This window comes from Hylaeus volcanicus, chromosome 2, assembly GCF_026283585.1.
Source record: "Hylaeus volcanicus isolate JK05 chromosome 2, UHH_iyHylVolc1.0_haploid, whole genome shotgun sequence".
NCBI classification, from domain to species: domain Eukaryota; kingdom Metazoa; phylum Arthropoda; class Insecta; order Hymenoptera; family Colletidae; genus Hylaeus; species Hylaeus volcanicus.
The window spans coordinates 7,908,864-7,934,638 of record NC_071977.1 but is presented as its reverse complement, the minus strand read 5'-3'; the positions used below and the strand labels follow the sequence as shown (position 1 = coordinate 7,934,638).

The following is a 25,775-nucleotide window of genomic DNA, read 5'->3' as shown; positions in this document are numbered from 1 at the left end:
GTTAATTCGAGCCGTCGTTTCGAGAAGCGCCCAACTTTTCGTCTCGTTCAGTGATCCATCAACGAAGATGAAACCTTTCGCTCCGCCGTGGGAGAGGCTCTCGGATGGCGGACGCTCGTCGTCCCGATCCCCCAGGCGTCCCTCTCGCTTTCTACAAGCCCCGGGAGAAAGAGAAAAGTCCGAAGAAGGAAGGAATGCAGTTCTTCGCATTCGTTTTCGAGCGTATATCTCGATCCTCCTGGCCGAGGCGAGGTTACTGGGCAAACCAGTCTGCAAGTACGGCATGTGTTTTCCGCACGCGAGCACGTGTGAGGTTAATCCGTGTGTAAAACTGCGGCCGGGGGTGTCCGACGAGATTCCACCTCGTCCGTGACTTGTCCGGTTATCGGCTACCGTCAAGGTCGCCCCGTCGAGACCTGAACTCAATCTCGGAACGGGAACGCGTTCCATGAACGGGGCAGGCGGACCAAATTTACTGCCCCATTACAGCCAACGTCAAAGTTTACGGGGGACGCGGTCGGAACGAGACGTTTACGGGCATTCGCAAACCTAAACGTCTCGGAACTTCTTCATTTATGCGTCTCGTAGTCGTTTCGAGATCGACCACGTGTTTTTTTCTTTTTAGCCCAATCCGAGTTACGAACAGTCGTTCTCTAGAGCCAGGTTGCTGGAATGATTAAATTACTCGGCAAGCTTAACGACCAGGCCTCCTTTCTCTGGTGTTTAGGTCAGCCAGGCTACAGCGAACTGGAAGATTCCTGATTTAAAAAGTTCCTTGAGTAGTTGTCTTATCCTATACGCGTCTCTATGTATATACATTTCTACTGGCAGAGGTCTTTACCCCTCGATACCTTGATCATCCCTCCAATTTTGTTAACACATTGTTGAGCGGTCACGAGTAAACTCGTGTTTGCACTTGCATTATCTATTTCAATTTATGAAACCCAGGGCGATATAGAATATTAAGTTTATACACATTCAATTACGAAGTAATAGCCGAAGACATGAAGTCGTTTCTGTGTAAAATTGCCGGTCAACAATGTGTTGATACTCCCCTCAGCCTGCAATCTAAGCTGTCCACAAAGAAACAGCGACATTCCTCTAAAAAATGCCGATTCATTCCTACCACCTACTCGCGACCTCAAGGACCTGGAGATTCCCCTCACAGAATAGTCGCGACTTCCCGGCAGCGTCTGAGGTCCACCCTCACAATTCGTTGCATCCTAAGAACCCGATCGTCACTGTCGACGTCCACACCCTTTGATGTTCCATTCGATCTCCATCCTTTTTAACCGTATCCCGAGGAAAAAGGCAAGAGTGGCGGCGCACCCGCAGAACGAATCGGGCACGTAGACAGGTATCGGCACTTACTACGCGCCCCCAGTGCCACCCTTGTTCCTCTCCCGCCTGTCATTCTCCGCCTCCGCTGCCACCTCTTGCTCCTCTTGATACTGCTCGCTTTTCCTTCTCCCCTCTTGTTCCCTTCCGTGGGCTCCGGGACGTCCCCTCTCCCTTTCTCTTGGTACGTCGGTGGTTCCTGTTCCTGCGGGTATTGATTCGCGTTGGCGGGCGGTCACCGCCCCCATAGTCGCTGTCTGCCGGTAGTCTACCCTTGCCCCGACGTTATGCTGTTATTTCGGCGGCCGATCTGCTCGCAGCCCTTCTCACGAGGTAAAAAAAAAACCCGCGAAAACGGTCCCAGCCAGTGCTCGACTCTGATCGCCGCGCAACCGGGCTAAGAGCATCCTGGTTCCATCGTCTTGGTACCGACGTCGCTCCTTGCGCTCGATTTTTCATCCCTGCGTCTCCCAGTCGCATCCCTCGACGCGTCGTCACCACTGGTAATTTGAAACATTTTTCTATTTGCATCTGTACTTACTTCCGCGGTCTTCGGTTCTCGAGTACAGGGTGCGATGAAAAAGTTTGAGGACCTATCGTTATCCCGCGCTGTTTGTATCCTGGCAAGCTGCGTCGTATTTATATCCGCGGGGTATCGATCACGTGGACCTCGTGAACTTGAGCAGAGAAATTCATCGCGAAATTCTGCGTGGAACTCCGAGGGTTTGGAACAAGAGCGACTGAAGCGCTAGGAGTGCGGCGCGTCGGAGGGAACCACTCGGAAGGGGAGGCGGCTGCGTTTGAATCGGACGCCCTTTTTTCCGCGAATTCACGGAACATATTCATCGCACCGTGTACTCCACAAGTGCCACGCGACAGTTTCACCGTCGTCGTTCAAAGTTGTCGGGGTTGAAATAGTTGCGGCGGACCGACGTGTCCTCTGCGTGTCATGGTCAGCAAAGTAGCCAACTCGTTGAGCAGTCGTTCGGCACGCGACACGGAAAACGATTCCAGCTACTCTAAAAGTAAGTCACCAGTTACTTGGAAGGATTTTGTAGATTCCCTTCCCTTCCCTTTAGAGTTGCAAGAATCATTTTCAGGGGGTATAGGAGAAGATTGTTTTGCATGCTTTCGTTTTATTTGCACGTGCTGTCAATGTTCAATAATTCTTTTGTATCATTTAATACAATTGGAACTCTATATAGAGATTATTGTGCTACGTATACGATACATAAATAATGCATAAAATAGAATACATTATTCCTGAAACTGAAATCTTCAAGGCACTCTCCTTACCTTAGGAGAAGATGATATTTTGATTTCTGTAATCCGTCTAGATTCGGAAAAAATAGCGTATATTTAAAAATTGATACGTTCGGGGCATGATACGTCAACTTCATAGGTGATTACGCGATGCCCGGAAACGCACGTGCACGGGTTTTCGCTGGAGGCGTGTATCGGCGTTAATAGCGCGTTTCCATCGCGTTAAACGAGGCTATCTGGGCGCGTAAACGCGGTCACCCCGCGATACGGTAATTGGCAATATCGTCGCCGATAAAGGAATCAACGTTACAGGCCGCGGCATTATGCAGTAAACCGAAACCGCGAAACGCCGCACGGTTTTCGCTGGTGCACGAATTGCGTCCGACCGCGAAGCACGTGCGGTTTTCTCTGTCGCGTGCTGCTGCCGCATTGTCACGGGAAAAAGTATAGTTACTGTCCTCGAAACTTGGTAGTATGTAGGCGAATAAGGATTTTCCATAAGGATTTCTCTTGGAGTGTTAGAGTGTGATCGATGACTAAACGCGATACTTACAATTAATGGAATCATCGATGGATGTCAGAAAATGTGACTGATGTGTTGGGAGATGTTGCGTTTTTCTTCGTGATTTTCTTGTTCTGGTAAAAGCTTGATGTTTTCCAAACTCCGCTCGTGGCGTCGAGTTTCGTTTCGAGTGCTCCTAAAACGGGCTTGCGAAAACAATGCAATTTTATAAGTATCACTCCATTCCAAGGGAACAGTACTCGAGTAAATTGACTTGAATTCGTCGGTACGCATTCATCTTGATCCCACCTCTGGAAGCCAAGCCCGCTCCGGACAGCTCTCTCGCCCTCCCCACGAGAAAAAGCGTGAAAGGTCTCTAGCGAGGCTTTGTTCCGCGATATTTTTTTCTCGCTTTCCTTTTCACGGAATCGTTTGAGGCGCATTGTTTTCGCCGAAAGCGACCAGTTTCGCTCGCGTCGTGAATAAAACCGCTGCTAAGATGTAGATAGCGACCACCCGTTTCTGTCATCCCCCCCCCCCCCCCCCCCCGGGCCCCCTATTCACCGATTCTTTCGCGTACCCTCGATTTAGGAACACGCGTAAATCCTGTGTTGCCGCACGGTTGCCCAGCCGAAGAAGGGAGGAAAGGCGATAAAATCGCTGGGAAATCGCTACTGCGGGCAGTTAAAACCGAGGGCACCGTTCCTTGGGCGACTCGAGACACATCTGCGAACCAATCAACGCTGAGAGTAGCCTTTTGGGACATTCTGATAATCATGGATGTGTATAGACATCGAGAAAGACAAAAGATAGAAGAAACGTAGGATAAAATCGTCCAGGAGTTAATTTGATTAATGTTATTAAATTCATCCCTTGGAAGAGGGTGACCAGTTCCCCAGATTTGAGCCATCTGCTGACTAATTCTTAGCTAGTGCCTTGGATCCTTGGACGACTGTTAACAAAGCGTCCATCTTGGCAAGGATGGTTCCATTCCAATCAGACATATCTGCTGACCAGTTCTCTCATTTCTTTCGGGGTTATCCGTATCGAGACACTTTAGCTGTCAGCGTGCACTCAGCAAAAGAAGGATGACCTGGACGATCGCATATCTACCCAAAGTGTTTCTCGAACCAGTAAACGATGCTCCAAGAATTTCGGAGCATTTCAACTTTCCATTTCCTCTATCCATTATGGAAACTTTTAAGGTGAAATACTAAAGAAAATGAATCTGGTTAGCATTCATGAATTTCGATAACGTTATAAAAATAAATACACCGACAAACGTTAGATTCTATTAGTTTCAATTATACTCAAACAAATTTTGATTCTCCTAGAAATGTTCGTAAATATTCACGTGGCGATCAACGTGTTAACTGTCCACGTTGGTTGAACTGGACGATCCACTATGTGACAATTCGACGAGCGGTATCTAGAAATCTAAAGATAACCGAAAATATATAATAGATAATATAACTTCAGTCTCTAATAGGGTTTTTCTTCCCAATGAAACCTAACGCAACATTAGGGGACAAGTCCGAATGATGAGATGGAATGCCGTGTAGATACCCAGCGTGCAGATGCATCAGGAGAGGTTGCATTGATAAATGAATTTTCGTATACACGCGCAACCATCTGCGTTGGCGCAGCACGCGATCATTCGTGGGCGCGGAACGTTTAATGAAATAAACGTATCGATGCGGGACTGATTGGTGTGGCTAATTCGTCGATAAATTTCCAGCCCCTTCTGTTCGAACCGATTCGGATAGATAGAATGCGCGTGTTGCTCGTTGGGAACTGCGAAATTAATTTCTGGCTCGATTTTCAAAGCGGTTTAAATTCGTCTGCCAAGTCCGCTTCCGCGTTTCCCGCTCCAAGCGTAATCGAATATTGACCCGATTCTCGTGATCCACCGTTCCCGCTACACGATTGAATCCGACGATAAACGATGGGGAGGCTCGGGAATCCCTTTTTTTTCATTTACACTGCATTTTCAGAATGAAATATTGAATGTAATATTCGCTCACAGTATGCAGAGAATTTTTAGACATTTTTGGGAACTGTATTTGAACGTGATTGGTGTTTGTTAGTTATTTCTTCTACATGAGGGAGCTTTCTCTAATACAAGACGTGCAACCGTGACCACTCGCAATTAATTTAATGAATGGGTTAAAAATAAGCAACTAATGATCACTGCGTCCTTAGAAATGTTGCATCTTTCATTTTCTAAACGTCTACAAAATTTAATTTGACCTAGAAGAACTCGAATGACCCTATACACCAGAGTCCAACCAGGAAAAAAGTATTCCACCCATCCAAACGCTTTACCCGAAAGTATTCAGCACTCGAAGAGTCGACACGATTACACGGCCCATCTTCTATCTAGAAATTCCGTCGCGCGATATCTTCGCGGCTACCAAAGCAACCTCCCACGCGAGGCAACGATTCATCCTGCAACGAAGACATCGCTCGAGTGGCCAACCCCCCGTATTCACCCTCGAGATGTTCGTCACGCAAGGGACGTCCAACGTTCCGTGAATCATCGAGAGGAGCCCAGGAACCAGTCACCGCGGGTCGGCTACGCGCAAGGTGGAAAAACGAAGGAAGGAAAGGAGCTGGAACGGAAGGGGTCGAGGTCAACGAACGACTGCAGAGCTTCTTGGATGGGGTGCGAGAGAGACGGAGCGAAACGTAGCTCCTGAGGCTTATGTTTGGGTGCTGTCGCGGCGCATCCCGTTTTATCACGCCTCGGGTTTACGTTGCCCTAGGTCACGATGTCAAGAGAACGGAAGGATTTTCCCCCTGAGAGCCCGGCACCGCGTCCGAGAGACGCCGAGAGGGACAGAGAGACGGCGAACGGCGTGAGCGTGGAGGTAGAAGAGGAAAGGAGGAAAACACACGAAGGAGAAGCCGAGGGAGGCTCTGAGGGATCGCTGACTCGGTTGGCGAGACGCCCGAGTCTTCGATGCTATCAACCTCGACCACAAACACCGATTCACGGCCACTTTGGGGGGTTCCCCGGAGTTTCTCCGCCTGGTCGACACCTTTCCTTGGACCACTCCAGCCGACCCACTCCTTCTAACGCTTCCACGCGAACGTTTCACCCGGACGTTTTATTTGAAGGGAGAATTCCTTTGACGGAATCTTGTAGAGTCTTATAGCAGACCTTCGGGAACAATTGTACAAAATTTCAAGTCGGAATTCGTGAAATTGACCAAGTTTCGAGGTACGATGGTTTCTTTCTTTTAATGGGCTGCAACATTTATTTTGTAAAATAAATATACAAAATTTATATGCTCTTTATAGGGCAGAACTCTCTGGGGATTTTCTTCATTTAATAAATATTTGTGCATCGTACGGAAATAGTTATAAAAGCGTGTGTGTAAAATTTCAAATAAAAATCTTACGTACTTTCTTCGATAAAAAATCCGAAGCTGAGGTTGGAGCGATAACGCGCCCGGGCACGGAGTTATTCGTGTCAGCGGTCAACTATCTTAGAACTCTGACGCATGAAGTGTAGGAAGTCCTCCGGAGCGGTTAGTTCCTTCGAAAACTTTTGAAAGTCCAATTGTGGTCGTGAAATGTATCGCAGAGAGAAAGACAGTTGCTTGAGGTGAATGGGGAAGGCTGACTAGCATGTCTGACCGAGCACGGTCCGCACCTACTGCGACTGATCTTTCGGGCTCCATGGAATATGTTCAAATAGAGCAATGGATAAATTAATCTATATTTACGTTACTAATCGCAATTATATATCTTAATTAAAGCAGTAAACATTTTGAAAAAATTGGTATACATTATCAATACATTTCCTTATAAGGAACTCTCTTGTATCGAGAAAATGATGTCACTAATAATGGTGCCATTTTATTATTCAGTCTAATTAAAATAGGATATTCTGTACATATTTTTCTATGAAATCCTTTCGTTTACTCATCTATTTAATCATCATAACAAACTATTACCGACAAATTCACGTTCTACCCAAAAAACAGCGATTTAACCATTTCACGCCCTTGCCAACATACGTTTATCTTTTTATAATTATAATTACTGTCAATAACAAACAGAACAAAAATTTGATAACAAAAAAAAAATTGTTCCTAAGGAGGTTAACGCGAAGTGACCTAATCTATCGAGCATGCCTCGTATATGCCATTTCCATAGTAATACCAACCTGGAATGGACAGTACTAGTTCCAAGCAAAACACAGCGAGAAATGTTTCGACAGATTGGACGGCGTGAGTCACTTCTATCGGTGCATTTCCGTTCGGTTGAAAAAATGCTAGCGGTTCGATGAAATTCGAGCAGTCCAGTGAATTCGATATGCTCGTAATACGCGGAGCACCTTGGAACAATTCAACCCGTCTCGGATAATTGAAACTGACAACGGATTGGAATACTCGCGCAAAACGAATGGGAACAATGAAGGCAAATCTTTTCTGACCGTAACGAACTTCGCGTAATGTATTTTGCTTTGTCGGTGTAATGAGACTCTTCGTTTTCCAAGTCGAGCCTTTCTGGGAAGTAACCTCCGCTACATCAGTCTGGTTTAGTATTGTGCCGAGCTTGAATCAATCCAGTGTTTCTCACACTTGGACGCTTCATTTCAAATGGTTTCATACTTTTTCTTAAATTCAATTTTGTGATCAGTATATTCCAGCGGGATCTTATTTTTAATGCTATTTAATAATAAATTAATTTACTCTTATTCGACAGTATTAATAAGTCCTTATTAGACTACGTAAAATAATACGAGGATTAGTTGTTTGTAGCACTGTACAAGTGCTTTTTTTTTCTTCTGAGAAATCATGCAGTAGCACCTCCATTTATGTTCATCCCATTAGCACCTAATTCTCCAAGTATTCTAACTGTATACCTGCTGAATCTATCATTCGAATAACCAATTACTCGGTTCGACGAAACGTGTTTTACCCGATCTAAATACTTTTAGAACCGTTCTACTTTCTCTATGACAGCCTTTGATCCCTTTTCAACGCTCGTTTTATACCCGTGTTTCATAATGACTTCACGTACCTACTTCCGGACCACATGCGGAGCGCAGATGTCGAATAATAATTAAGGAAGGATTTGCACACGTACTCTTTCTCCTTCCTTTGTTTAATTATCGTCTTACCTTTTATATTTTCTCTAATATATATTTTTCATTGTTATAGAATTACTCTTAATTCTACTTTTAAAACTTATGTCTACTATAAAAGTATTCTATTCTATGATAGAATTCCTTTCGAAAAAAAAGATGGAATTCTAGAAAATATTAAACAAAAACTTCTCATTCAAAAAATCAACGAAAATGAATGAAAATTTGTTTCGAACAGTGGTTGAATTCCGCATGATTATCCGGCACGCAATGGATGATTTTCCATGGCCGAATATCACCGAGGAAATTTCACTTCCTTGGTCACCGCCAATGGGATTACCATCGTAACTCAGTTAATTGAACTGTACCGCGTAACAAGGGTAATAACCGGCAAAACGGTTGGTAGCTGCACGGAACGCAACACCAGATAAACACGGTCGCGCGGAAAACATAGTGGACAGCGCGATGCGGCTGTACACGGTCGCCAAATTTTATTCAATCGGTCCCATCTAATTTTCCTTGGCCATCGACCGGAACAACGACGAATTTCCCAGGAAATTTCAACGCGGAGCGCCAACCGCGCGCAGGATTATTCAAAAAATGTCCCTATCGAATGGTAATTGCCGCTACCCAGCCTCGATAACACGATTAAACTTTGATTGGCTGGGGGGGGGGGGGGGGGGGAATGCACCAGAAATTCCACGGTTACAGACGAAAACTTAATTGGCTAGAGGAGCTGGCAAAAACGAAACGTATCAAGCATTTATTTAGAACGTGTTTCTATATAAACACTTGACTTGTCTAGTCAATTAAAAAATAGAATCCTTTCCAGACTCGATTGCTTCTCGCTATCAGACTTCTTTGACTCTTGAGCTTCCGTTTTCCCCGGGGCGTTCGTCCAACTTTGAAGCACCCTGTACAGCAAGGTAGAAGAGAAACTCTCGAATGGCGAGACACTACAGCCAGCTCGAATACATACATACTTTATATTCACAGTGATAACGTGTACGATAAAAACTTTGGGCAAAATATCGAAAGAGGGGCAGCACAGCCAGCAGGTGTGAAGGAATTCCCGAACTCCGCGAGGAGACATCTTTTATTTAAACCCGAGTTCAACCGGACTGTGAAAAATCGATCGTCGAAGGAGCAAGATGGTAGAGACCCCGAAGAGGCCAACGGGAGAAAGTGAAATAGGAAGACAAAGCTCGTCGATGGTGTACGGACGAGCGAACTGATCGTTCCTGAACGTTGTCTTCGTTTTGTGCAAAGTTTTATAGTCCGGTTGCGAGTTTGCCAGTTCCTCCCTTCGTCCACCGTCGCTTCTCCTTTTCATCCCCGTCCTCCTTCACCGTTTTCTCAGTCTATTTGTGGATCTCCTTTTCTCCGTCTATCCCTCGACAGCTCTTGTTCACTCTCGATGGTTTCCTTCCAACAAACGCTCGTTTTCCGTCTCTGTTCGACCGTCCCACTCAAACCACACGTAAAGACAGACTCAACACACGCTTACGCATGCAGAAGAGGGACACGCGGATCGAAGCCGCGGCCCTCGCTCTCTCCGAGCGACCGCGAGCAGAGTGGAGTAGCGATGGGCTCAAGACACTTTGAATAAAAGATTCCTCAGAGAAGGATGTCAGACTTTTGTTTTCTTTTTAAATGAAAGTGCATGTGATTGCGATTAAACGTGTCCATAATTGAACCCCAAATTTGTAGAACTATTAATAACTTTCTGGACTCATAAACGAACCCTTTGCAGTCACCAATTTTTAATTGACCTGCTAGATGGAAACTAGTGATAATCGACGATGGAGATCGTATAATTGATTGGAATTTATTATGGAAATAAATTATGAATTAAAAAATAAAAATTGTCTATGAATCGAGCTAAATAATAGTTAACGAAACACGTGTGCTGATAACGTATTCTTATAGGCACTTCCTCCTTTGTAAACTTTCAAGTAACTTGATCACGTAATGAATGATCATCGAGTTTCTCGAAGCCTTCGCTGACTGGGGAACGAACGAAAATAAAACGAAACTGCATCGCGCAGGTATAGTTCTTCATACGTGGCGATTTCATTGTACTCGCACGCCACTCGCGTCGAATCCACGCGAAAGTACCTTGGCGTTCCTGCAACAGACGCCAGTCAGTCTGCATAATCGACATCGACATGCCAATTTTTATGCAATTTTCTGTCCACATACAACACACTGTATCATTTTCTTATCGACTCGTATTCGTGCTCGAAAGGCGGAAACAACCCCTCGAAGTTGCGAATCGGAATACTTACTTACTCGAACCTTGAAAACTAACGTTTTTGTTCGCAGTCCCCGGGAGTGATGCCATTCTACGGCGACACCAGCGCCGGTTTCCGGCCAGCAGCTGGTTTTGGGAATACCGTTTGGCACCAGGGAGTTACTCCCGTGGGAGCAGTTGCGGTTGAAACGTCAGCAGCACCATGGCCGCCTCAGCAGTTCATTCAACAAATCCCAGCCCCGAACCAGCTCGAAGAGCTGAGGTATCATACCCAGTACACAGCCGCAGCGTCCTACCATCCACAGCCAGGTAATTGAACAACGCAGGTGATTGGGGAAATTTATGCCTCCCTTTTTATTCGCACTGCCAACTTTAACCAACTACCCTTAAAAACGCTATTCTAACAATTAACAATTTTTAAACATAGAGGAAAGCTTAAATTTTACGTCAGTCTTACTGAAAACTTACCTAACGATAATTTCAATAATAAACCTTCAAGGCCGAGCCCTCGAAGTAATGAGAATTGCTCGAGAATTGAAAGTACGCAGGTGAATACCAGTCGAGTCAGTTTTCGTCGAATCAACAGTCGAATTTTCTGGTTACAGTTGCATATCAGCAGCAGACTTTCATTACAACGGATCAGTCGGCGTTTCAACGCGCCGGGGCGACAGGACAATACACAATTACGGGGCAACCCTCGCCCTTGCCACCGGTCGCCCCACAAACGGTGCCATCGACAGCTCAGAGGCCACTAAACGGTCAATTCATGGATCCGGCTGCCACCGCGACCCAATCAGTCGGTTATGAAAGGCAGGATTACGTCAATGGTTACCAACAACAGGTACAATTATATATGAAATGTTTTTAATTGAAACTATCTTCGGAAAGTATGTTCTATAACGAAGAAATCAATTTTAGAGAATTTTGTACGTAATTGACGACTGACAACACACCATACAGTAAATACAGTGGCTCGCTTAAAATCGTTCAACATATTTGCATATCATAAACATACTTAAACGCAACATGGTCGCGATATCTCTTCATAATTGTCGAAGGTACCACGCAAAAATGATGGACAATTTCGAGTACGGGCGACTGTATACAAGGCCAGGTTTTCCATTCATCGCAACCACGAACGATTTTAAGTTATAGATGGAATGATGATCTTTCCAGGACGTGACGATGGCACCGCCACCCTCAACCACCCCCACGAGTCGTAGCAGCTCGGTGCATATGGATAATCAACAGCAACAGCAGACCCCCCAGCAGCCGCAGTCGCAGCCCCAGCAACCCCAGACGGACACGCAGGTGAAGGGATTCGCGACAATCGCGGCCAGCAACGTGTCGGGAAACGAGATGCCTGGGTATCCACTTCAACCGGGCCCACAGAGTTTACACAACTCTAACGGATATCCAGGCTACGTGGAGATGGGTCAGCAACAAGTACAGAACCAATGGCAATCGCAAGTGGCTCAGCAACAGTCGCACCAGCAGCAGCAACAGCAACAGCAGCACATGCAGCGGCAGCACTCGGTACCAGACGGTGGCCAACGACACATATGGTCCGACACCAGTACTGCCGCGAAGATGAACAACGTGAACAACAACATGAGCTGGTCGGATGGTACGTTGCAGCAGCAACAGCACCAACAGCAGAAACAGCCCCAGTCCCAGCAGCAATCGGGTATGCAGAGTAACAGTATGAAAGCACAGGAGCAGCAACAGCAGCAAAGCATGCAGATGCAGGCACAGCAAGAGCTGCCCAGGCCAGCCAGCCACATGAGCTGGGAGACCAGTAGCGTTAAGGAGCCGCAAACGCCGCAATCGTGGTCAGACAATACCGATAATCAGCAGCAACAAACTCAGGGTAACTGGTCCCGGCAGAGTCCGAAGTTGAGGGACAACCAGAATCCAAGATTAACACCCTCTAGTCAACAACAATCCCAGCACCAAGGGTGGCTACAACATTCGCCGAAGTTGTCGGACCATCAGCAGAATCCGTCTCACCAAAGCGCCAGAATGACGCCATCTGGTCAGCACAATTGGCAGCAGAGTAGCCCGGAGATGCAGGCGCAGCAGAACTCGAATCAACAGAATCCGAGGTTAACGCCGTCTGGTCAGCAGATCACGCAACAACAGCAACAGCAGCAGCAGCAACAACAACAACAACAGCAACAGTGGTCGCAGCAAACGAAAATTGAAAAGAATCCCAGACTTACGCCGTCTAATCAAATGTCTTGGCCAGACACACCAACTAGTCAACCCAATTGGTCGCCGAATAGTATAAAGAGCGACAGTAGTCAGCAACCTCAGCAGCAATGGCCAGACTCTCAGCCTAGTCCGAGGAGAACGCCTGGTCACCAGCCGGCCGCGTGGCAGCCCCAACCGCCCGCGCAGGAGAACAAGATGGACAATCAGATGTCGTGGTCGCCGAACTCGGTAACGGAGAATCAGCCGACCTGGGGCCAGCAAGCGACCAAACAAGACATGCAGAACTCCGGGGAAAGAGTGCTTTGGCAGCAGCAGGCAACGGACACCGGCAAACCAAACGGATTTTCAGATAATCAAGATGCTCAGGAGAGTAACGTATTTGCTCAATCTAATCGTGTAAATTTAAACAGCCGACTGAAATCGATGATACTAAACAAGCAACAGCAACAACAGCAACAGCAACAGCAACAGCAACAGCAACAGCAACAGCAGCAGCAGCAGCAGCAACAGCAACAACAGCAGCAACAGCAACAGCAACAACAGTTGCAACATCAGCAAATGCAGCAGCAACAGTCTCAGCACCAGATGAGTCATCAAGAACAACAACACCACAATCTTCACCATCAAATGCAGTCTCAGCACGTGAACAGCAACAGCGGAACGAACGGAGACTATCACGCGGAGGATCGGTTACGAGAGTCCCACGAGAACGCGGAGAAACTTCAAGAGAAACAAGCGGACCAGTATTTGAATCAATCCAACATCGTCACCATGGCGCAATCCAACGAATCTTTGACCGGTAATTTTTTATTGCATAGCCACCACCCTCGGGTCGATAGTTTGCCCGATGGTGGTGGCTTATGGGAGTGGTCAGGAGGAGGTAACGCGTTGAACAACGGTATAACGGCCATAGACAGTTTCATGAAGTACGACACGAGCGAGAAAACCGCGCACCAGAAACCGTGCGAGAAGCAACAACAATCGCAGCAGCACGAGCAACATCGCGAACAGACGCAACAGCAGAAGCAGCAAGAGCTGTGGAAGGAGGGAGGATGCAAGAGCAACGACAATCAGACCATCGACGACAAGTCCTTTCAGAGGGAATTGGGTATAGAGCAGAACGACGAGAAAATGTTCGAGAAGTGTCAGAAGAACGCCGACAAGGACAAGAGCGAAACGGAGAACGGCCTCGAGTTCCCAGAGACGTCACGCGTGGCCCTGGTAGCCGAGGACGATCCACCGTACGTGGAAAGCACCGACAAGACGACGTCATCGAACGCGAACAGCTCCAATTGCGACTCGTCTCAGATCATCAAGCAGGAGAACGTCGGAGATTACGGCTACTCGGGCTCCGAGTGCGTGCCCTCCCCGGCAGCTTCCTCGAAGAGCGAGAGCTGCGCGTCGAAAGAAATCAAAATCGAGCCCGATCAAAGATGCCACGAGGGCTCCATCAGTTACATGTTCCGCGGAGACGGTGGCCCCGCAAAAGTATCGCCCGGCGTCGGTTCTTGGTGTTGCCGAAGAGGCGGCACCGAGCAGCCCACCCCCGAGCATCTGCGCGAGGGTTGTTGCCAAGGTCTCCAGACCAGGGACGAGATATTGGCCGACTCAGCCGAGAAGTCCGACGTAAAGAACGAAGGTCCGCAGAGTCCTAGAAGCGGCGGTGTCCCGTCGACGACAAAATTGCAAGATCACTTGGACAAACTGAAGAACAATGTCAGGACCGAAGTACCGGACTGCAACTGCTTCCCCGCCGATAAATGTGAGTTGCTTTCGCGTATTCAGCACGACACTAACATTGAGAGAACACACTAACCACGACTATGTATCCGTTACACGAAATGTAGAAAGTATAAACAAATTGAACAAAAAATTTGAAACGTTACCGGAAAAAAAAGTAAGAAAATTCTCTTAAGGACCACTGTACTACTAATATCACAACCGACATACACCGATTATGCGCCTCGATACAGTGACCCAAAGAAGAATGCACGTAACCTAACTTACCCCCCTTTCTCAGGGGGCATACCTACATACGTGGCATAAATGTTTCCGCTTCTGTTGCTTCCTTTCGTTGAAACGTCCGGTTTCGTAAGTAAAATGAGGTTCAACCACAAGGTCCGCCAGAGCCCGGCTCGTACTACACTCACCTCGGGGCGGCTGCAAACTTGCCCGACCTACGGAACGATCTTGAAAGAAGAACCGGCCTTAAGGGAAACGCCATAAGATTCGAAAAGGTCATCTACACTGGAAAGGAGGGCAAAACCACCCAGGGATGTCCTATGGCCAAGTGGGTAAGCGAATATATCAATCCACCTTCACATCCCCCGGAACTTTTCTCGATCTATCGCCCATGTCTTGGTCCAATCGCTCTGAATCGTCCACTAAGACTTCTCTGTTCCACCTTGATGACGGGATTGTAATATCAGTGATTCGCTAGATAATTCGACGATCCGGCGTGGAAGAGAAGATCCTAACCATAGTGAAACATCGTCAAGGACACAAGTGCCCGACAGCCTGGATCGTCGTGGCTATGGTCGCTTGGGAGGGTGTGCCAACCCACGAGGCCGATCGGATCTACTCCCTGTTGAGCCACAAATTGAATCGTTTCGGTCTTCCCACGACTAGGAGATGTGGAACGAACGAACCGAGAACTTGTGCTTGCCAGGGACTCGATCCCGACAGTTGCGGTGCGAGCTTCTCCTTTGGATGTTCCTGGTCCATGTATTATAATGGTTGCAAATACGCCAGAAGTAAAACCGTCCGTAAATTTCGATTGTCAGTGCGATCAGAGGTAGGATATCTTCTACTAGTATACCTTCTACTACTCTTCCAGGTTATCCCACCACTTCTAACGATGATAACGCGTCATTTCTTCCAGGAGCAAGAAGTCGAAGAAAGAATGCACGTCCTGGCAACACTCCTATCGCCTCTTTATCTCAGCCTCGCACCGGAAGCCTTCAACAATCAGACGCAGTTCGAACGAGAAGCGAGCGAATGCCGTTTAGGATTCAAACCTGGCCGACCGTTCTCCGGTGTCACGGCCTGCATTGACTTTTGCGCACACTCTCATCGTGATCTTCACAACATGAACAATGGATGTACCGTGGTAAGTAACTCGAAGGAAACTTATACCTCGACATTTCTGTTTATACTAGGACGAAATAGTTATGTGTGTGGTTCACTTTGCAGGTGGTGACGGTAACGAAACACCGAACTCTATCCAAACCCGAAGACGAACAATTGCACGTGCTTCCCCTTTACATAATGGACACCACGGATGAGTACGGGTCAAAGGATGGACAGGATGAGAAGGTTCGCGCCGGAGCTGTAGAAGTTTTATCAAAGTAAGAGACTCCTACGTAACAAGGATTAAGGCCCCTGCGTGATCACTGTTTCCGACTGATTAATTACATGGAACATTGCTGACACAGGTATCCCTGCGAAGTCAGAGTCCGATCAGTCCCCCTTCAACCCTGTAGACGACATGGCAAGAAGAGAAAAGAGGACGAGCTCGACACGGTGACCAATAAGAAGGACGGCTCGAAGAATACCACCGAGAAAGTCTCGGAGCCAAGTCGTGTACAGGGACACCAAGAACCAGCAAGGCCGCAAATGAGGGACCCACAACTGTCCCTGGAGATGGCGTCCATGTTCGAAGGGATGGACGCGCAGTTACAGAGCTCCCAGGTATCATCTACCGTTCTAGACAGTCCGGTGTCCATGTATCAAGGTTGGGGTTGCCAGAACGAGCAGCAGTGGGGTAGGAACGGGTGGCTCGATCAACGGAAGAACAACTGGTTGAATCCGTGGGGCGAGTATTCGTTCGGCGGTCTGGACAGAGACGTGAAAGTCGACCCCGACAGCACGAGTCTGGACGATACAAGGCCTAGAAGCGCGATTTCTCAGGACGAACATCGGCCAGGTTCTCGCAATTTGCCCAATTCCACCATAGACTCGCCGAGGAATTGCTATCCGCATTCACCGAGGGCTCACCCCATATCACCTAGGAATTCTCATGCAGGAACGCCCGTGGATGTTGCGTACTCCATGTCACCGAGGGGTTGTCCTTCGACTCCTCATGAACAGAAAATGGCTCCGTCGAGAAACCCGGGATACCCAGAAACGGGCTACAACCATCCTCCCGCTGCTAGAAACTATCCAAACGTCTACGATAACAGACAAGCCAGTCCATCCCCGAAGGCCAATTGTCCGAGTTTCCAGCCTCATTTAGATCAAAGGGGCATGCTCGTCCGTGCAAACCAACCGCACAATCCGAACAGTCTACGTAACGTTGGCCAGGGTTGCGATCAATCGAAATTATCGTTCTCAAAACCAGTGCAAGATTCTAGTCAGCAAAAATACCCCATGACGCAGAATTACTTGGAGGCTCAGAAGTCGCAGAGCGAACAACACTTTGCGAATAGAATACAAGGCCACTACCCATCGCACGCCGTTCAGTCGACGAGGAATTTTCCATACGAGGGTCAGCACAACGACCCCAACGCGGATGTATTCTCTGGGCTCTCGGTATCCTCCTGTATGGACAACGCTAGTCATAAACCATTCGGTGCTACGAATCCGGATCTATTGCTTCACAATCCTTCGCACCTGCCACCGAGTAATCAGCAGACCGACGCTCACGCGTTAGGGACAATCGATCAAAGGAAATATCGCGCACAGAAACTGCAGGAACAGAAATCGTCCGGAATGAATCAAATGTCACCAGTCCCCTCCGATCAAGCGGGCAGCTGGAACATGCTTGGTTCTTGGTATCCCGAACAAGTCAGGGCGTTCGACCAGCAGCAACAAACCTACAACGATCAAGTGAACGCCGAAAGGAATCATCAAGCGCAAATGGAGCACCAGAGAACCTTGAATTGGAACGACAGGATACCGCATCCGGACCAATCGAAGCAGCACAGCTGGGAAGCGCCGTCCGATCCTTCTCCGTTTCGCGTACCAAAGGGTAGGCCACCGTCGAGGACAGCGGCCAACCAGAATCCGGCCACGGATAATACATATCAAAATTCTTCGAATAGAACGTTCCTCAAGCCTCAGGAGCCGGCGCGTGGCGGCATTTACGCGGACAGTCCTAGCAATCCGTTACAAAACAGCGTAGCGACGCACCCGGGCAATCAGCGGAGACCGGACTGGCCGGAGGACAAGATGAAAGAAGGATTCCACGATGCCAGACAAAACGCCGCGAATCCAAACTCGAACTGCTTCCCATGGCCGGAGGAGATGAAGCAAGTGCAAGACTTCCATGCGATGCAGGGCTTGGGACACCCCCACGCTTCTTTCCCTCAGTACGGGTACCCTACGTACCCTGTATTCGACAAACCCTATTCCAACACTTGGGAAGGCTACAACTACCACCAGCCGTATCATCCTCAAACGCCGGAGTATCCGCCGAAATTCTATCAGCAACCAAAGAGAGAAGCTTGCTTCCCCTCGCCGCAGTACCCTTATCAAGGAGTGCCCCCGTATCAGGGCTTGAATCCTGGCTGGGCTAGGTGGGACACTCCTCGATGGGACATATACGGACCGCCACCTTACTTCCCAGTGTTACCGGAGCCACCGCCCAAAGCGGAGCCGCTCGGCGAGGTAGCAGATTACTCCGACAACGAAGAGTGCTTCAAGGACTCGCAAATGGGGGGAGTCGCGATAGCGCTGGGCCATGGCAGCGTCCTTTTTGAGTGCGCCAAGCACGAAATGCACGCTACCACGGCCCTGAAGAAGCCCAACCGTATCAACCCGACCAGAATCAGCTTGGTCTTCTACCAGCACCGCAACCTCAACCGACCGAGACACGGTTGGGACGAGTGGGAAGAGAAGATGCGACTCAGGAAGCTAGGCGTCACCGCCACGACCACCACCACCAGCTCGTCGACCACGTCGCAAACGTTATCAACACCGTCGACACCCACCAGCCCAGCCAGCGCGACCACCACCGAGAAGACCACGCCGCTTCCTCACATACCCAGCGTTCCCAGCTCCCAGTTCATGATGAGATCGCCCACCTACACCACAATGACCTGGACGACGCTCTTCCCCATGCATCCGTGCATGATAACTGGCCCGTATCAGGAGGGTGGGGCCATTGGATGAGTGATCGTCGGGGGCCACGGTTCCAGCCCTCGATGACCACGAACCGTACCAGGAATCGATCGATCTCGTCGCTGAACAGGCAACACCGATCAACGAGCCTTACGTGAACCAGCGACACACCACCGAGCACACCCACGACTTGGGAACCTTAGCCGAACGTTCGACGTGATCACATGAGGTAAATCACGCGAACCGACCGAGAATTACCCTCGAAGGGATCAAAGACCAAACGCGACGAAACCCGTTACCACGAGGGATCGTCCACGGTACCGTCGTCGTTGTCCTAGACGCGTATAATTGTTTACCGAAGCGAGTACACGTTTGCACTGCCATTTTTCTATTTCACGTTTTTTCGGAGGAATGCAACGTTAGACCGCGGGTTGAAACCGAGGTGACGAGCATATGGGAATGAGTCAGGTGAAACTGAACACAGATTCGCACGAGAGGAACATCGCAGAATACAATTTTAATCGGGGCTTCCCTTTTTATATGGATCTTTTACACGAATCACGGTAGGATGTCGCGAGCGTACGGAGACGGGGGAGAATCGGAGACGATACAGGGATCCCTCGTCGTGTTCAGGACGTCGTCGAAGGAGCATGAAGACGTGACAAGGCAGCCAGGAGGAGGGACAGGCTGGAAGAATACATGATTGAGGCTGATTCACGGTAATCGAAGAAACGAAACGCGCGGGTAGTGAATCGGCTACGTTTTGTCGTACGCAGAGAGACTTCGACAGAGTAGATTGCGAGAGAATATTATGGATAAACGCCATGAGATAGGAGGATGAAAGGGTGAAAGGATGAAGGAACGTAGCGCATCCGATTGTACATTTTTTTAAATGGTTTCGTGTTGGTAGAATCGTAATCGTATTTAGCTAGTCCAAGCCTAGATGACAAACATTTCGCGACGTTAACCAGAGGTGGCAAGTATGTACGCTGACGATACGCGCGCGCGCGCGCGCGCCGGTACAAATTTTTGTACAAAAGCCAATCCACTTTGTATAGTCACGCAGAGAGATCGATCCTCTGCCATTTTTTTCATACATTTTCTATATATATATTTTTTTTTTCATTTTTTTTTCTGTAATATGTACACGCCGTGCATCATCGACACAACCATACGCAGAGCCAAATCGTCCGATTAATCGCCAACGGTAGATTCGTCAACCCAAAACCCCCCCAGATCCCTCGAAAATCGTTAGTTTCGAATCGATTCTTTGCGAAAGTCGTTTGCACAATCACGACGAGACTCCACGGGCGTGAGGTGCCGGGTATCCCGCCACGAACACACGCAACACACACACACACATACACACACGAAAATGATCTCAATTTTTTAAGGTAATCAATTAAACGGTAATTATCAACGTTTAATTTTTTTTTTCTTTTTTGTTTTGCTCGCAACATCTCTCTCTCTCTTCTTTGTTTTCGTTCGCCTATTGTACATTGCGCTTGTTAATCATCGTATTTATTTGTAATTCTGCACGTGTTTGCACCCGTAGCTCTTATCACTGTGTACCACGTACTGATTAAGAACGAACACTCAACGGAGAGACACACGCGACTATTAATTACTAACCAATTCCCGTCCTTAGGGTCGGCTGAGTACAAAGCATCTTTCTAACTAATCACCTGAGTGACAAAACGAGTAACGAGTAACGAGCAACCAAACGAGCGAGCAAGCAAACAGGGACGCGAGAAAAGTTAAAAAAGAAAAGAAAAGAAAGAAAAAAAAGGAAAACATCTCGTTGTCGTCTTCTTCGTCAGCTACGTTCTTCCGACTGTTTTTCCAAGCCTTTTAGAGTCTAGCAACGATTCCACGATCCCACGATCCGCGGCTGGGATCATCGGATCGCCTTCGTAGCCTTCCGAGAGGGCGTACCTCCGTGCGAGCGGAGGACACGCGTATAATATTTCCAGACGTCGAACGTTCACGCGCTTGGACGGCCATCGGAATCTGGAAGTTCGACGTAGACGCCAGAGTCCGAACAACTCGCGGAGCCAAAACGAATCCACGCGTTTAGCGCGTCGTTCGAACCCCCGCCCCCACCCCCCTTCATCCCTATTTTCCTGTAAATAATCTAGCTGCGACTTGCGTTGCGACTCCCCCGCCCCCTCAACTCCCTGCCCCATCAATGTTAGACCTACGTGTTTTTTCTTTCTTTTATCGCGTTTTAATCTTTGTTTCTTTTTTGTAATCATTTGTCATAGCGATCGATAGGGATTAAGGATCAATATTACCGTCGTCGGTAGCGAACGGGAGGAGGTGCGCGAGAACGCCGATCGAGAGACACGCGGGGACGCGTTTTAGGGTGGAGGACCAGCTTCGATGTCCGATAAACGACGAGGGCGGTTTGTTTATTCGTTGGGGGGAACAATTGCTCCGTGGCAAGTGGACGAATCGACTTGGGAGATCCCTACGCAGAGAAACTGCCTAGAGGAACTCTTCTACCTGTCACTGTCTTGGCCAGGTAGCTTGTACACTCAACGTCTGCAACTCTCGGTACTCCTTGAACCTCTTACCCAAGTCAGTTCTTTTACTTGCCAGCTCTTTTGTTCCCTAAAACCTCTTCCTCTTACCAAGTTCATACTTTCGCTTGCCTCGGAGCATAGTTTCAATTAAACGCCATTCCTCCGACTCCGTTCATTGCCTCTCGAATATTCGACGCCGCTGTCGAACAGACCGGAAGTCGAGTCTTCGCCCACGCGTGTTCTTGGGGGTCTCGCGAAGACATAGGGTGGTTCGAGGACGACACACACCGAATCGACAGGCGCGAGAAGGGAAAAAGGGAACTACAATAGACGCGTCCAACACCCTCGCCCATCGAAGTATTATAAGAATCATTAATATATTATCATTCATTATTATCATAACGTAGTAGTAATAATAATTATTAGCGGCAAACAGTAATAATTAATAATATAATCTAATTTAATCGATTATTTATTGATTAAGTTTTCGATGAAACGCGTTGTTCTATTTGCTATTCGATTTTTTCATTAAAGTTTTGTTGCGCTTTTTGGGCGGCCCAACCCCCTCCCCCCCACTCACCTCCCTACCCCCAACCACCATGATCGAGTCGAAAGTGCACAGAGCCTCTTGTGGTTCGGTTTCTTTTTCCAGTCGTACGTCCAGTTCTTTTCTGATATTTTATCTCTGTTTTCCCCCCGCGATCGTAAACGAAAAGAAAACAGAGAATAGGCGAGCTCGCGCCTCTTAAACGCTAGTCGTCCCTTGTATGATATCTTTTACTCTTTCTTCTTTTTAATCACTTTACCTTACACCCTGTAACAAGGCAAGCTTTGCTCGCGCAAAGCGCCAATCCGTTCCTCGGTTTTCACGCGCGACCCCGGGGTCCCTAGGTTGTAAAACCACGAAGAAAAATCGCGAAACCGACGTCCGATCGACGGTGGACACTATTTTTTAACACGAGTACCGTTCCTCGATCAGTCCCCCTCGAGAACGCGAATCGATCTCAGTCAGTCAATTAAGGATAAAAAGGAAAAATGTAATCGCGCTGAAACCGCAAACAAAAATCGCCGTGAGCTAGGCTCGACGTCCTTTCTTTTTGCTGGCGATCGGTTCGATCGCAGATCTTCTTGTTTCCCATTCACTGTTCGTCGAGGATGAATCATAGAAATATTATAGATAGAATAGGGGACCGTACAATAGCTGACAAGAGAAAGAAGCGGTACCCTGTCGGTTTTTAACTACCACTGCATGTTTATATAATTTGTATGGTAACGATTATTGGTTACCGTTTATACCAGGGATCTCTAACGTCATCAAATTGTTTTAATTTCATTGTAAAATTTACAATATAAAGTATATCATACAAAGTAATAAGATTAAAATGGAAGAACGAAAGGGAGTCGATAGGCCGATGCTCAAATTGCTGTGTTTCTTTCTTTTTCTTCTTCTTCGTTTTGTATAATTTCCTGCCAACGAGACCCGGAGACACGGGATTTAAAACGCGACGATGCCAAAATAGTATTAAAGGTAATAATTAGGGGCGTGTAAACGAGGGGAATTTCACTCGTGTGTAGCTGTTATACGAATAATACCGTCTCGGGGCTGCAAGTATGTGTGAACGAGCGAGAGAATCGATCAGTTTTCTTTTTTCTCTTTTTTTTTGAAAGTTGAGGAAACAGAGGGATTAAAAGAATAATATCGAAGAGTTAACGTTTTGCCCGAAATTTGTATTTTGCGAGTGGAGAAACGCGATGGTTTACGATTTCGAACGAGTGAAGCGAAACGAGAGGATAAACAAAAAAAAACTAAGAAAGAAAGAGGTTGAAACTGTATTTTTTCTTCCAATGCCAAAAAGATGCCATTTTGTTTTGTACGAAAAAGCTTATGAAAAACTCACAAAAAAAAAGATAAGAGAAAGAGTATGAAACGAAAGAAGAGGAACAATGGGTATGCGAGGTTTGATGGATGACGCGTTGATGAGGAAGAACAAGTTTTTTAAATAGTTTGTAGCGAACGTATATATATATATATATATATATATATATATATATATATATATATATAGATGTAATTATGATGGAAAAAGAAAATTACAAAACAACACAACAAATATACTTGAGGTATATTCTGTCTCGTGAGAAATAAAAAAAAAAACACTTATGTCCGCCTTATGAAACGATGATGCAGAATAACAATAGGGAGATTGATTTATAAGAATCGACAAAAAATAATAATAATAATAATAGTAACAATAATAATAATAATAAAGTAATTGATTAATTAACAATAAATATTTGTAGCGTGCAGTGACAGTGACAGAGTTCTTTTGCGAATGGGAAAGAAGCAAGAAGGAACACGAAACTAAATAAAAACCGTAGCATAATGAGAGAGCATACCTGGGGTGCGAAAATCGTGAGACGTACGCGTATTTATACCATTTGTTTCTGGTCGACAAGGTATATACATGTACATACATGTCAACACATGTGTACATGTTAATTTATGTACACGTACAGCCAGTACCATAAGTACTCGTACCCTTTATGTCTATCGAAAACATATTTTTAAATTAACTGATAAGTTTGATGTTATCAAATGAATTTTTCATTATAAATATATACATGCATGAAGTTTATTCATGTACATATTTACAATGAAACGCGTGAAGTTTAATCAAGTGCGTATTTACAATGAAACATGTGTACAATTCATTCATGTACATATTTATAATTAAACATATAACATATAACAAACATATAACAAACATATAACAAACAGCTACAAAAACCTGTCGCTCAATTTAAGTAAACATCTTCGATAAACATAGAGGATACCAATACTTAGCAAACTGCCTGTATATACAATACATAATACATACATATAAACTTGTATACATTATATATTGCATATGTTGTGTATATAAATTTTTAAAACACATTTGTGTATGCAAGTATGTACATACATATGTATGCATGCATGTACGTATGTACTTACATATGCAAAAGCGTGTATGTGCTTGTATGCACATACAGGGTGTCCCTATAAATCGAGAAGACCGCGGACTCGACGAAAGCAGAGAGAGAGACAGAAAAAAAAAAGAATGGAAAAGAAGGCTCGCTCACAATTTTTGCACTTTGGTACCAAAATGTATCCCCCCCAATCACCCCCCAACCCCCCTACCCGGGTCACCCCAAAAAGAATAGGGCATACGAATATAGCGCTACGTATACACCGACTACATATGTGTACATATATTTTTGGATAAAGAACCATGGAGAAATTTTAAATCGAAATTCGAGCCGCGACCCTGACCAGAGGTTGTCCCGATGGATCATTCCGCTTTTTCTTTTTTTTATTTTCTCGGCGTCAGGATCGTCGATGGACGATAAAAAAAAAATGAATATAGGAAGCGAGCGGAAAGTGGTGTGATTAGTATAAGAAGGAAAAAATGATTAAACCTTTTCTTTCGCGCGTAGTTTAAATGGAAATCGTATCATCTCTTTTTTTCATTTTTTCTTTTCGCTCGCGAAATCGTCGACGATCCACGGAACCGAGAAGGATCCACGGATCCATGGATCGGTTGAAAATATGCCGGAGCGCGCCTAGATCCATCGAGGGAACCCACAGCTCGCGTCGGGCCCAAATGTATTTATAAATATTTATTTACGCGAGATTAAATGATGAAATGGAAATAAAAACGACGAATGGGAGAAAAATCTAATATATTGACGATTTAAAATAGATGGTCGTAAGTTAAGATGTAAGTTTTATAATGAATATATAAATATATATACACGTACACGTGTACGTGTATGTGTATTTGTTTACATGTAAAGCGTTTTACCGTCTTTCGCCGTTCGATTGCGCCACAAAAAAAAAAAGATTAAACAAACGAGCCGAACCAGCGAAAGGACTAGCGAAGCAATCGTGTGGAAAGAGGATGTATCTCGACTCGAAAAATCGGTCAACGGTAAACGAAACGATATTGCGAAATGGGAAAAATGTTTTTTTGTTCGTAACCGTCTTGTTTCTTGTGTTTTCTATTTTGATTTTTTTTTTCATTGGAATCGCGCAGGGAGGCGGCGACGTGAAAAATGAAAAGTGGAAAAAAAAACAAAGTGGAGGAACGAAGAAACGAGCATCGATCGACGCGCATCTCGATCGGCCGCTACGGCTCAGGAATTTTCGAAATGCGCGTGGCGTGATGACCGATTTAAAATAAACAAAAAAATTAAACAACGCGGGTGTGCTTGAGCGATGAATCACAGTATGCTTAGAGTTTAGTAGCGATTTGTAGACGATAAGTAATAGAATGTAAACTGATCATTGCTATCGATGACTATTATCGACGTAAGAGTACATTTAGAATGATGAATATGTTATAAGTAAGATGTAATTGTCCTTTGTGAATATACATAAGAGAGAAATGAGAAATACAAGAAACTTTTATGAGTACAGTGGACTTGAACTTTTTTTTAGAAGCCCTACACCAATAGTTGTAACGGCTACGATAAAGCTTT

General features: G+C 46.4%; 1 protein-coding gene across 7 annotated transcripts in view; it reads left to right on the top strand.

Moving 5' to 3' along the window:
• Positions 1-25,710, top strand: part of LOC128884676 (methylcytosine dioxygenase TET-like) — a 117,517-nt gene extending 91,807 nt beyond the window's left edge. For all 7 annotated transcript variants that reach the window (XM_054138205.1, XM_054138206.1, XM_054138203.1 and 4 more), the window contains 8 exons: positions 10,527-10,764; positions 11,061-11,296; positions 11,632-14,431; positions 14,788-14,963; positions 15,110-15,463; positions 15,551-15,778; positions 15,862-16,016; positions 16,104-25,710. In XM_054138205.1, the coding sequence (XP_053994180.1) occupies positions 10,527-10,764; positions 11,061-11,296; positions 11,632-14,431; positions 14,788-14,963; positions 15,110-15,463; positions 15,551-15,778; positions 15,862-16,016; positions 16,104-18,780 (6,864 nt within the window). In that variant the 3' untranslated portion in view covers positions 18,781-25,710. The remainder of the gene's footprint in view (positions 1-10,526; positions 10,765-11,060; positions 11,297-11,631; positions 14,432-14,787; positions 14,964-15,109; positions 15,464-15,550; positions 15,779-15,861; positions 16,017-16,103) is intronic.
• The last annotated feature ends 65 nt before the right edge of the window (positions 25,711-25,775 follow it).